Genomic DNA, 13,366 nt, shown 5'->3' with positions numbered 1-13,366 from the left:
TGTTGCTGCTGCTCCTGGCTGTCTCTCTCGGAACCTTTATGTTCAGAAATGTAGTCTAGCTACAGGAAGGATGTTCCCCTTTAAAAAAAAAGTTGCTGATTTGGCAGCGAGACTTAGACATGCCTTTTTGCTAAGTCTCTCTCAGGTTTATTCTCGCTATCTGTCTCACTCCTTGCGCTCCCCCCCAAAACACACACACACTCCTTTGTACTGGCACTAGGGGAACTTGAACCATGCGAAGCCACGACTTGACAACGAGATCCCATTGTCTCTGAGCTGTTGGAGAAGCCGTGGCTGTCGGCCGTAGGTGTAGGGTGGAAGCACTGCTGGGCACTGTGGGCCATGTGATAAGACTTCCTGTTTTCCTGTGCATCTTTACTGCCCCCCGCAACCCAATCGTCACCCCCCCCACCACCACGAGTCAGAGGTGAGGGAGGGGTAACACAGCCCTCTACACCATGTGTGCTACTCTTAAGTTATTTGAAAGGGAGGAGGCATTTTTTTTTATTGTGTAACCCACTGAACGCACAGACTTCAAAGGAGCTGGTATTGCAGTAAAGCTAACAGAGCAAAGGAAATTAGCCAATGGTTTGGTAACACCTCTTAGCAATGTGATAACATCACATTTCCTCTTGGCAATTTCTCTCTGAAATGCTGAAAGGTGAAATCTATGAATCTTTTTGCAGCGCGGTTCCTGAGAACAGCGCCGAGGTCATTCTCGTCAGAGTTCAAACTTAATGGTAGCATGCTATAATGGAGAAAATACTTCACTTTAGCAGTGTGTCTGGTTAAAGGCATCCGAATGACCTACCTAATACATCCAGCCTGTCCTATACATAGTCAGGACCTTATTTTGTCATTTCTCAGTGTGTTCACTTTTTATTTTTAGTTCTTACTCCGTCCTATTTTTCCTGGGATGCTTTTGTAACTCCCATGGTCGGATTTTTCTGATGATTCTGCGTTCCTACTTTCTCCCACCCACTCCACTGTCCTGGCCTAAATGTGCCGTCTGCATCGGAGTCCGAGACGCCGTGTGTGAAACAGGTCGGGTCAGTGTTACCTGCACCCGGCGTCACTTTTCGCAAACCCTCGCAAAATTTTTATCTATTTATTTTTTTAATGGAAGTCTTCAATTTTTCATTATAATTAGAAAAGATTCAATTAAAAGATTAGAATGCCTGGAGAGACTGGTGTGTGAATAGATAGTGTGTGTGTGTGTGCATGCGTGTGTGTGTGTGTGTGTGTGTGTGTGTGTGTGTGTGTGTGTGTGTGTGTGTGTGTGTGTGTGTGTGTGCTCTCGTGGGGTGGTGGTAGCCAGAATGGGGGAAAAGTGGTTTCCCACAATGAGATTCATAGTAAAGTGCTGGTCAATGCTGTTGTAACTTACGTAGCACAAAGTCATGGAACCCAACCATATCCCAGCTGCACCTTTGTAAGCGGAAGTATGTGCTTTCCACTCCGTTTTCACTTTTTTGGGTGTCTTTGCACCCAGTGCCATGCGTTAGGATCACCGTGTTTTGTTTTTGGCACTGCGCATCGTGGAGGTCTGGTTTCCTAAATCAGGCTTCTTCACGAGATGCCTCTGTGTTTTAACTGGGCGAGTTTAAGGCTACAAAGGAATGTTAGTTTACTTACTAGAAATTGATCCCGTTCTACTAAACATATCCCCATATTTAATTAATATTAATACTATAGGCTCACGTGTCTTAAAAGTACTGCTTAAGTGCTTATTAAGTACTTATTAAGTACTGCTTCAGTACTTATTATGAATGCTCAGCTTATTATGAGCAGGATAGATTTTCAAGTGAATATGAGGTTCAGGTGACCTGAAAAGCGTTTTGCTCGTTTACATGAGATTGCCTGGGGCCTCTATCAGAATTTATCATGGAGTCAGACACTGCACCTTATGTGTTACATTACGGGCATCTGCCTGTGAATGATGTCATCATATCCTGGGTGTGCGGCTGAATGGAGGGCCAGGTGCTGTGTTGCGCCGCACCGGGGATGCGCTGTAGCTCGCTGCAGATGCACCGTACGCAGGCGCGGGTGGCTGCCAGCACCAGAATCTGGTCATCAGGAAAAATCCCAAAACCAAAGAAAAAAGAGGCAGATAGAAATCCAGGGTGACCCTGCTGACTTGATATAACACAAGAATACACACCTGACCGTGATGCTGAAAAAAACACGTTTTCTGAGTCATTTAAAATGTTATTAACTACAAAAGCGTCATGCATGTCTTGAATGATTTAACGTTTGTTTGTGTCCCACGCTGACGCATGGCTGTCGGCATGGGAGGTTGGATAGAAGAGTCCCGTAATGTCCATGTCGGCTGTGGCAAATTTAGTCTCTTTTCGTTATCAGATTGTTGCAGATTTTGGCGCGGCTGGCTCGTCTGTCATTGGCCCTGCTCCACCAGAGCTCCACCCTGGGGCGGGCTCTAATTAGCCGTCTGTCTCTCCCCCTCCCCCATCCCGTGTCCCTGCAAGAGGCAGACTGGGCCGGCCGGCGCGCCCCAGGGATGTCCTGGGCGAGGCTTGGCTCGCACATCTGCTCCGCTCGGCTTGGCTGTTTACCGAGAGTCTCAGCGCCTAGTCGGCGCTTTTCCTCGCGGAGCCAGGCGTCGGCAGGCTCTGGGCCGGCTCTGCGACCGCATGGGAGCTCAGAGCGAGAGGAGAGGCTCCGTTGCTGCGGCTGTGCTGAGCAACAGCTTGGCTCTGGTGTTGCTAAGGCATGTGAACTCACTCACACACACACACACATACACACACACACACACAAACCTACAAACCACATAAACACTATGATACTCTCAATCAAGAAAAAAGGTATTTTCATCAGCTGGCCAGACATCTTGGTTAATTAATGAGAGAGTGCTCCTAAGTCGGAGACCGGGCCGTACATGGCTGGCAGCGTCATACCCGGATGGCGGCGCAGCATCGTCGCAGGGGGCCGTGCACGGAAGGGCCTGGGCACGGTGCGGCACTACGCTCTTGGCAGGGGCGTGCAAACCTCCTCTCCCACACCGCAGGGCTGAGTGTTTAATGTTATCTCAGACCTCACATCCAGCACTCGAGCTCACGGCCAGCAATGTAAAGTTTGACGAACACCTCTTTGCCACGCAAGCATCAGCTCCGCTGGCACGACGCGGTGAAACGTTACAGTTGGGCCATTCTGGGCAAAGCAAACACATTTTTGAATGACCTCCCGAACACGCCCTCTTCTGCCAAGAGAAATGATCATGTCTAGGTGTTAAACATTAAGAACCACAAGCACCCCAACGAGATACAAACCGTTAGAAAAGGGATTTTTGTCATATGCGCTTGACAGTTGCTGTCAGCAGAAAGAGATTTCTTTATGACAAACCGAGATGACTAATTCTGGCTGGTGGGCACAACTTGCCACTCTCGTGACCTTCATCCTGCTTTGAAAAACCACAGCGTCCCCCATCAGAGCAGCACTGCTGCACGTTTTGAGCATTACACACCTTGGAGTGCATTGACGGGGCCTTTCCAATTCGCTTTTATCAGTGAAATTCACTGACAGAGAATATTGTTCACCACGTGGTAGTCCGAAGCCGGGGGAGAGGGGGTGGGGGACCACACCCTTCACTGTTGGGCAATGTCTTCTCACAGCATAACGTCCCACGAAAGAGAGAGAGAAAGAAGAAAAAAACTAAAATTGCACCAATGTAATCGTGCATCACTTCTCGGTTTCCTCCACTCAAAGCAGAAGTTTCTCACACTTCGCACAGAGGGAACCAGGCCATGCCATGCTGCAGGGAGCGACACCGAAAGGCCTGTGTGTGCCCTTCCTCGGCTGTAGGTGGCACGGGCCTCTTGCAGGCCTCTCGCAAGCCTGGCGGGAAACGCGGTTTCAGATGCTGTCACGGCCTGGGCCACAAGCCCTAACCAAATTAGATAGCGAGACAGACGAAAGGCAGAGACACGGCGGAGCGTGACCGCTGCAGCCCAGTCGAGCTGCCGTCATGCCTGCAACACTGAAGAGGTGGGCATGACATTAGTGTCCTGTTATCTTTTCAGTTGTTTTTTTTTGTAAAATGCCGTGTTGCAGGTGTGTTTGAAGTCTGATGGTATTTGTGTGCCAGTGTTCCAACACTGTGGCAGCAAAGACAGTGTATGGCATGCCTATGAACGATCATGGTGTCAGGCATCAAAAAGGACTAATAGAACTGTAGCAATAAGAGAAACGCCCAGTTTTGTTTCTGCGTGTTTCTCTTGTGTTGTTTGCAGCTTTTATTTTCGCCACCGAGGCGTCAACCAACCTGCTGCTTCTACTTTTGTGGTTTCTATTGTTTGGGGAAGGAAGTAATATGGCCAGAAAAGGAGTTACACAGCCTGCGTACCGCGGGGGTGAGGGGGGGTTAGTGTGGTGTGGGAAAGGGTGGATGGGCGTGGGGGGGCCGTTGACGCACGAAGCCCGGGCGGCGCGCGGGCACACGCGTGAATAAGGGCACCTCCAGCTCAGGTGGCAGGAGAGGACAGACAGCAAGACAGATGGGGGCGGGGGGGAAGCGAGGGGCCGGAGACCCCAGTGCCGGCCCGGCCTCGACCACCTCGGCCCCCCGAGCTCGCGTCTGCGCTCACGCGAGGGCTGTCCAGCCACTGGAGTGGAGAGGAATCAGAAGAGACAGTTGCCCCCAGACGCCGCGTGAAGCCCGGCGGGTGGCGCCGGTCTCCGCGCCAGAAGATCTGTCTCGCTTGGACGACAGCTTCATCCACAGCGGCGGAGCGGTTTGCCTTCGGTTGTGCCGCCAGGAGAGATGGCAGCAGGATACTGTCAAAATTCTCTGAAATTCCGGTTATTCTGTGTTGCTAGAAACTGGGATGATAAAATCAGGTCGGAAACCAACATGATTTTTGCTGAATGGTGTAAACATCAAAACACTCAGTAGACACTCATATGGAAGTCTAGATCGGTCAGGAGACGGGAAAAAAAAAAGTGATTTACTGAAACACACATTATCAGTTATTGGTAACTGCACATCAGGCAATATCAGTGCAATTGTGAATGCCAGTATTACGCTAGTGATGAAGAAACCCCGTGCAGCCCGTAATGCCTGTGAGGTCACGTGACCCAGCAGTTCCTGCAGTGCTCGTGCGAGTGGTGGATTCTCACACAGAAGCGCACACAGCTGGGGGATGACGAGGGGTAGATCACTGTTGTCTCTGAGGACAATTCCCCTTGAACCCGCAGCAGACAGACACGGCCACCCTGTTCCCCCGGAACCGCTCGCCTTGCCGAGCACCGTGCGCGGACGGCGCTGGCATCCGGGTGCCGGGACCAACACCGCGTCGCCTCGCCGGGCGGCGCTGGGGTTCTGGAGCCACCATGTGTGTATTCGTGCCTTTGCGCTGGTTATGACATGAGAGTGCAAACTCCTCGTGGCTGCTTCTCTGGCCTTGTCCAGTTTGAGGTTTATGTCTGTCTGTCTCTCACCCTCTGTTTCTGTCTCTCACCCGCCCTCTGTCTGTCTCTGTCTGTCTGTCTCTCTCTCTCTCTCTCTCTCTCTCTCTCTCTCTCTCTCTCTCCGAACCATCTCCTGGCTGGTGGCCCGGTTGTATCACAGAGCTTCTTTTCAGAGAGCGCTTCTCTGGGACAGGAAGAGTTCCTCCTCTCAGCAGGCTCAGGCAGGGGAGGGGGAGTGGAGGGTGGAGGGTGGAGGGTGGAGGGTGGGGGAGGGAGGTAGGCATGTAATGAACTCGCAGACAGCTGGTGCCAGAAGCTGCTACTGCTCAGAACCTTAAATAAAAGCCCACACCCAAACACCCACACACACAGAGCTTCCTATCACATCAGGCCGTCACTCCGGTTTTGTGAAACCGCTATGAAGCAAGTCAAAGAAATGATTCAAATAGCCTGCTGAAGCTCACGAGAACACCGTGTGTACACGCGAGGTGAGGGCGGCCGGCCACACGCAGCGTCCAGCTCCTGCTCAGCAAACCTACTGACACACGCAGGGGTGTCAGCCGGGAGAGGAGACTTCGTAGCTTTGTCACACGGTCTGTTTTCACACAACAGCACACCTCGCCGGGCTGACAAACGGGAAGTGCCACTCGGCCCGACAGTCGCAATCATCCAGTGGAAAAAAAAAAAAAGCAAGCGAAGCGAAAAGGAGGAAGGAAGTGTGGTCGTGTTGTCGTGAAGCGCCGCGATGACATCCATGTGCAGAGTACGGCAGGAAGCTGTGGGCACAGAGAGAGTGAGAGTGAGAGGGTGTGTGAGGGAAAGAGAATGAGTGAGAGAGAGAGAGAGAGAGGGGTGAGCCCCACCTGGCGCCCCTGTCGGAAAGCTGGCGAGGCGGGCGTAGGGAGGCCTGTGCCCACGGCTCGTGGAGGGCCTCCTGCTCTGGCGGCCAATGCCAGGCTGCCCATCAGTCACGCTGTTTCGGGAGAGCCGCCCAACCTGGGTGCCGTCTGCCGCGCTGGCTGCCGGGCCGGGCCGGGCCGGGCCGGGCCACGGCGCCGCGGTGGCTCTCGGGCTGGGTCCCTGCGACTCGAGGCTGGGCAGCGGCAGCCTGTCCCTGGCCCCCCGCTCCCCGCGCACCCAGGCCGTGCAGGCTGCAGCACTTAAGCGGCAGTCCGGTGGCACAGAGACACTCGTGCGTGGTTATACCCTCCATTCTAACATTAGCAAAGGCACACACTCCATCCCTGAGGGGTAGTCACCATGTAACACGAGCCTTTACTAGAAGTCAGCTCACGTATGTGCACGGAGACAGGGCCGCGCGCACGCGCACACAGACACACAGACACACAGACACACACTCCCTCGAGCGGGAGTGTGCGCGCGGGCACGCACAAACACAGGCGCGCTAGCACGCATGCCAAGACTAGATCTGGGAACAGTGTTCCACTAAAGATTCAATCACACCCACAGTCACGTACACAGAATGTGCTGCGCTATTGTGAAAGAATATTTGTTCCTTAGCCAATGCGTCACAAGCTGCACAGCTACAAGTGGTGTCGCAACACCGAGCACACGCAGTTCTTGCTTTCACACACATCCCGGCGCCGTACACACTGTTTCAACAAAGACAGGGCGGCGCTTTTGGTTCATGGTTGCGCGTTCTGTCGGCCGCGTGCCTCCCGCACGGGGCGTTCATCGCGCGTCTTTGTGGGAGTCTTTCATGGCACGGTTAGGCAGAGGGAGGCATTCGGAACACCACGGCGGAACGTCTTGGGCTACACGCGGGAAATGGGCCGGTGCGCACGCGTGTGTAAGAACTTTGCGCTCACGCTACCGAGTTCTCTGCCATGCGGATCCGGGAGAGAAGTGTCCCAGATGTGCACAGCTTGTTTATAGAGGCCTCTGAAAGAGGTGATTAGGGGTAAAACGACACCTAGCAGGAAACGAGCGGGGGACGCTGACAGCTCGCCTGTGCCCGCCCCCCTCAAAACCCACCCACCCGGCCCCTCCCCCCAGCACCGGCAGTCAGCCTCCCCAACAAGCAGCGGCCAGCCTGTGGATTGTCATGCGAACGGAGCCCCAGGCTCGGGCGGCTTGCCGTGTTCGTCCCTCTTTTGTTTCCCACGCCGAGGAGATGAGCGGCATGCCTAGAGAGAAAAGGCCCCAGGAGGGGCCAGGAGGGTGCGGAGCCGAACCTTCCGGAGGCCCCCCGCTTTGCTCACTGTCCAGTGCCCCCCCCGGCAAGTGATCCTCGCTGCCACCCGTGAGTCAGCTGCCAACACCTGGCTTGCTGCCACCATATGGCTGCAAACGCACACTAAGCAGGAGCGTCGGAGCTGGTTTCAACACACAGGAGCGTCGGAGCTGGTTTCAACACACAGCACTAGTTCTTCGAAGATTAGAAAGCATTCAGAACATGACCGAACGTGCTTTCGGATCTGCGTTTGATGTCGCCGCTGCCGTGAGCGCCATAACATCCCCTTTCACGCGTAAAGGTCCCAGACTTGTAGTGAAAACATCGCTAAATGAGCGCGATCAGTTTTGTCTTCCAAATACAAGATGGAACAAAGAGACACACAAACAGCAGAAAACTGCGTAACATTATCCACCGTGTGACAAGGAAACAGAATCTTGTATTATTCTGCCTCATTTGGCTCGCCTGCCTTTGGATACCAGTAGTAGTTTTGTATCGCGATGTGTAAATTTCACCTGTACTGGAATTACAGAGAAGATCTTGCACTTGGGTTGATTATCTATGGCATTTGTGTTTACAAATAGAAGAATGAATCAGATTTTTACACCCAACCCAAACGTGCTCAGTCATTTCAGCGATTGGTTTGGCTTTGGAGGTTTTCACAGGCTCTAGGCTTAATGTTTGTGTGCGAGACTCCTCTCGGACAGCCCACGGGATTGCATAGAGTTTGGGTAACCATAGCGACAAGCAGAGGCGTAGCCGCGCGTGCGAGCGTTGGCCTCTCCCGGTCCCCTTCCTCTGGGTTTCTCCCTTTTCTCTGTTTTCTAGCAAATTCCTCTTTATGCCCCTTTTCTTTCGCTCTGAAGTCTGCCAGCTCTTGTAAATGGCCAAACCGGACCCCGTGGTGTGCAGCTGGAAGAGAGAGAGAGAGGGAGAGAGAGAGAGAGAGAGAGAGAGAGAGGGGGAGAGAGAGAGAGAGCGAGAGAGAGAGAGAGAGAGAGAGAGAGAGAGAGAGAGAGAGAGGCAAGCTGGGAGGGATTGTAGGTGAAGTTTAGGCTTCCATTGGTCCTAGACAGGGGGGGGGGGGGGGGGGCAGTAAAAATGAGGATTTTAAAGGCTCAGTGTTTTCTCATTTTTATGATGGGGTCTTTTTTTCTTTTTTCTTCTTTTTTTAACTGGCTGAGGCTACAGTGGGTGGCGTGAATGGCCGCCGGCAGTGACGGACCCTCGTAAAGGCCTATCGGTGGGGCTTGGGGCCTCCACCCCGGCCCCAAGAGCGCATTTACAGGCCGGGCTTACGAGCCTGCAGTAAAAAAAAAAAAAAAAGAAAAAAAAGAAAAAGCGAGAGGCCATTCTCAGGAATTTTGGACCAGGAAACAGAAGAAAAATAAGGTCTGTGTGTCAGGGGCTTGCGAATGGAGCGGGGCTGGGGGCTTGTGAAGTGCGAGGGTAACCGCGGGGTGAAAGTTGAAAGGCGATTACATCTGCGCTGCAGGAACTTGTAGCTCAGACACACATGGTTGGAAAGAAAGAGAAAAGCAAACAATAGCTCGGCCGCTTGTCATATCGGCGTCTTGGGAAAGACAGATGAGTGTGTTTGGGGGAAGGGAGACGCATTCAGACATACGAGATGAGCAAGACAGGAGCCAGTCGAGTGGCCTCGCCTCACCTCGCCTCCTGAGGTGGGGACGAGTTGCATGCCATATCACAACATCTACGAGGCTGCCACTTATCTGGCTCTGCGCTAAACTGTTTGTTTTCTCTTAATCTTTCTGTCAATCAAATGTCTCTAAAACCACGACACGCCCCCCCCCCTTGGCCCCCGGCTGGCCATGGGGAGGGGTTACAGACCTGTCACTCCCACTTAAACCCCACCAATCCTTCATCAGTTCCATGAAACAGAGATGTGAATGAGAGACACACCTAGGCAAGCGTGCGTCTCCGGGCTCCTTCCTCCTCAGAACTGTTTTAACACTTCCTGTGTCAAGATGTTTAGACAGTGAGTCAGCATCTAATGTATATCTCTCTCTCTCTCTCTCTCTCTCTCTCTCTCTCTCTCTCTCTCTCCAGCGGTAGAGACCCAGAGCACCAGCTCGGAGGAGATGGTGCCCAGTTCTCCCTCGCCACCACCACCACCCCGGGTCTACAAGCCCTGCTTCGTGTGCCAGGACAAGTCTTCGGGCTACCACTACGGGGTCAGCTCTTGCGAGGGCTGCAAGGTACACCACCACCCTGCGGCCCCCGGCCCAGGAGAAACGTTCTCCGTGCTTTGCTTCGACGCAGGCTATTACAATATCAAGGTCCCGGATTCATATCAAAGTCCTGGATACAGACGCGCATGAACTTCACCGAGCATACAAACAGTAACCTAGCGTCTAATAGGTCACTGGAAAGACAAATTACAAAGTATAAGTGAAAAGCCAGTGCCAGCGGTACAGGCTGTGGACAGAGCATGACCACAGTCCCAGAACAGTTTGAGAACGGCTTTGGTTTAGCAGGTTTGAACAACAGAGTTCTGGTGACAAAGCAAAAGGCAAACGTTTGACTCTGAAAAAGAGCAAATCACTGTAGATAAGAGAGCGTGTACGTGCTGAGAGGCTGTTGCTGACATGTTCCTTCTCTCTCTCTATCTCTCCTCTTTCCTCCCTCTCTCTCTCTCTCTATCTCTCCTCTTTCCTCCACCCTCTCTCCATCTTTCTTCCTGTGCTTCTCTCTCCATCCCCACTCTCTGTGCCCTCTCTTTCTCGTCATTCTCTCTCTCTCTCTCTCTCTCTCTCTCACCAGGGTTTCTTCAGGCGCAGCATCCAGAAGAACATGGTGTACACCTGCCACCGCGACAAGAACTGCCAGATCAACAAGGTCACGCGCAACCGCTGCCAGTACTGCCGCCTGCAGAAGTGCTTCGAGGTTGGCATGTCCAAGGAAGGTGAGGAGGTCCCCGCGGAGAGACGGGCATGCGGACAAGCTCCCGCGCTGACTGGACGTGGGGGGGGGGGGGGTCGGAGTCTGACCACAGTCACGTGTGCGTGGCGACGAGCGCGGCGGCTCTTCCTGAAGTACGTCACGGCCGGGCGTTAGCAGGCGCGACGGCTCGTCCGCGTTTATACACGTGGGATGTGTGTGGAGGCCAGGATTACATTGTGCCTTTGCTATTACTGGATATCCTGAGAGGAAGGAAATGTTGGGAGGGAGGGGATTGTGGGTGGTGGGGGGGTGGTGTAGGTGGAGGCTTGGGAGGGTGGAGAGAGACGGGTCCGGATACGAGGAGACACGTGTCAAAACGAGCGTCATGCCACCCCACCCCACTGACCCCCGTCTCCGTGTCGCCCCCCCCAGCCGTGCGGAACGACCGCAACAAGAAGAAGAAGGATGTGAAGGAGGAGGTTGTGCCCGCCGAGAGCTACGAGCTGAGCGGTGAACTGGAGGAACTGGTGAACAAAGTGAGCAAAGCGCACCAGGAGACCTTCCCCTCACTGTGCCAGCTGGGCAAGTACACCACGGTGAGTGCAGAGCGGCAGGGTACCCGTGCAGCGCACGTGACGCTCACCAGGACCAGAGCGACAATCCCTAGCCGGCCTGCCGCAGCACGATAAATTTTGACGCTTTGTGCATGTGATTTTTTTTTTTTTTTAATCTGCGCCCCAAATTTAGCCGTGCTCGAATTACTCTGTGCTTTTCTCTCGCTCTCTTTCTCTCTCTCTCTCTCTCTCTCTCTCTCTCTCTCTCTCTCAGAACTCCAGCTCAGATCACCGGGTGCAGCTGGACCTGGGACTGTGGGATAAGTTCAGCGAGCTCTCCACCAAGTGCATCATCAAGATCGTGGAGTTCGCCAAGCGCCTGCCGGGCTTCACCACGCTCACCATTGCCGACCAGATCACCCTCCTCAAATCTGCCTGCCTGGACATCCTGGTAACTGAGGCTGAAATTACAGGGGGGGGGGTTATCCTTGATGCCAAGAACGCTTTTCCGTAAAAATCCCCGCTGCCGGTTTGCTGCCGTCGTCAGATGCTGCGGATCTGCACGCGCTACACGCCAGAGCAGGACACCATGACGTTCTCGGACGGGCTGACTCTCAACCGCACGCAGATGCACAACGCCGGCTTCGGCCCGCTCACTGACCTGGTGTTCGCTTTCGCCGGGCAGCTGCTGCCACTGGAGATGGACGACACCGAGACAGGCCTTCTCAGCGCCATCTGCCTGATCTGTGGAGGTACTGCACCCATCTCTGTCGCGCTAGTGCTGCCACCTGCTGGAGGGACGTGGTGCGAAGTTGCTGACGGCCACCTGAGAGAACCCAAAACCGTGCTAGACATTCACCTCCCAGTTACACCCAGTAGGTCCATGTTAACACTAGCCCTGTCCCCACCTGTATCCAGACCGCATGGACCTGGAGGAACCCCAGCGCGTGGACCGCCTGCAGGAGCCCCTACTGGAGGCTCTGAAAATCTACGCCCGCCGCCGCCGGCCCAACAAGCCGCACATGTTCCCGCGCATGCTGATGAAGATCACCGACCTGCGTGGCATCAGCACAAAAGGTCCGTCCGCCCCCCCGTTCCCACGAAACCTCGACCCCCCCCCCCCAGAACCCACTCCACCCACGCACTGCACTACTCACTAAATCCCTTGCAAATGCGCTGTCCCTTTGCTGAATATCGACACGGTTTTCCCAGTACCAGCAAATAACAAGTTCCTTCGTGCATGTACCGTTATGGTCTGCGTGTCTTATGACGGGGCGAAGGACAGCTGGGTAGTTTCAGGCACTAGATGGGTTCTCAGATGTTTTAGGGTAGCAGTCACGGTTACATGCCGTGCGGATTTCAGTATGCTGTGAGAAGGATCCATGAACAAACAATGAACGCAGACAGCTGTTTAACAAGCATGCGCAGGAAAGTAAAAAGCCTCATTAAAGATTAAACTCGCGATGACACGGCTGGGGCTTTTGGGAAACTCCACCTCAGCTTGATTTAGTGGACTTTTTGCGGCACAGCGTTAAAAGGCCAAAATTCCGTTCCAGGAGCGGAGAGGGCGGTGAAGCTGAAGATGGAGATCCCGGGACCCATGCCTCCGCTCATCCGTGAGATGCTGGAGAACCCGGAGGCCTTCGAGGAGCAGCGGGAGGGCGGCGAGGGCAACGCGGAGGCCCCCGCGGCGTCGGCGGAGGCCCCTCCGCCGCCGGCGATGAAGACGGAGCGCGAGGACGAGGAGGACAGCTGGGCCACGGAGAACGGCAGCGAGCCGTCGCCCGAGGAAGAGGAGGAAGAGGACGAGGATGCCGAGGAGGAGAGGGGCACAGACAGTGATGGAGAGGCGTGGGGTGGACAGGAGTCCAGCGTGGACATGTCCCGAAAAAGTCATGTTGGGAGGTCCCAGTGAGCCCTCCGTGCGCACACACACACACACACCTCATGCCCATACCTCCCTTCAACATTACAGTCCACTAAAACTATCCCAACTGTCCCACGTGAGGGGCAAATATACAGCCTTATCACCTTATCATCACAGTCACCGCCAACTCAGGCTTTATATAACAGCCCCCCATCACACACACACACACACACACACACACACACACACACTCCCCCCACACACACAGTGCTTAAGATGTCTGCCTCTCCTCAGGAACTCTCTGAAAAGTGCGAGAAGGAAGACACGAGACGAAATAACTGACCTTTACGGACAAAGCAGTGGTCTCTTTTTTATACGATTGTGTTTGTACTGAAAATAAAGGAGCAGCCGCATCGACAC

General features: G+C 53.9%; 1 protein-coding gene across 4 annotated transcripts in view; it reads left to right on the top strand.

Moving 5' to 3' along the window:
• The window catches only part of rarga (retinoic acid receptor gamma a), a 34,191-nt gene extending 21,158 nt beyond the window's left edge, over window positions 1-13,033 (top strand). For all 4 annotated transcript variants that reach the window (XM_035521366.1, XM_035521369.1, XM_035521367.1 and 1 more), the window contains 7 exons: window positions 9,692-9,840; window positions 10,406-10,547; window positions 10,958-11,121; window positions 11,354-11,530; window positions 11,627-11,831; window positions 11,998-12,156; window positions 12,636-13,033. In XM_035521366.1, coding sequence (XP_035377259.1) covers window positions 9,692-9,840; window positions 10,406-10,547; window positions 10,958-11,121; window positions 11,354-11,530; window positions 11,627-11,831; window positions 11,998-12,156; window positions 12,636-12,994 — 1,355 coding nt within the window. In that variant the 3' untranslated portion in view covers window positions 12,995-13,033. The remainder of the gene's footprint in view (window positions 1-9,691; window positions 9,841-10,405; window positions 10,548-10,957; window positions 11,122-11,353; window positions 11,531-11,626; window positions 11,832-11,997; window positions 12,157-12,635) is intronic.
• The last annotated feature ends 333 nt before the right edge of the window (window positions 13,034-13,366 follow it).

Source organism: Electrophorus electricus, chromosome 22 (genome assembly GCF_013358815.1).
Source record: "Electrophorus electricus isolate fEleEle1 chromosome 22, fEleEle1.pri, whole genome shotgun sequence".
NCBI lineage: Eukaryota > Metazoa > Chordata > Actinopteri > Gymnotiformes > Gymnotidae > Electrophorus > Electrophorus electricus.
This window is presented reverse-complemented; position numbering and strand designations above follow the sequence as displayed.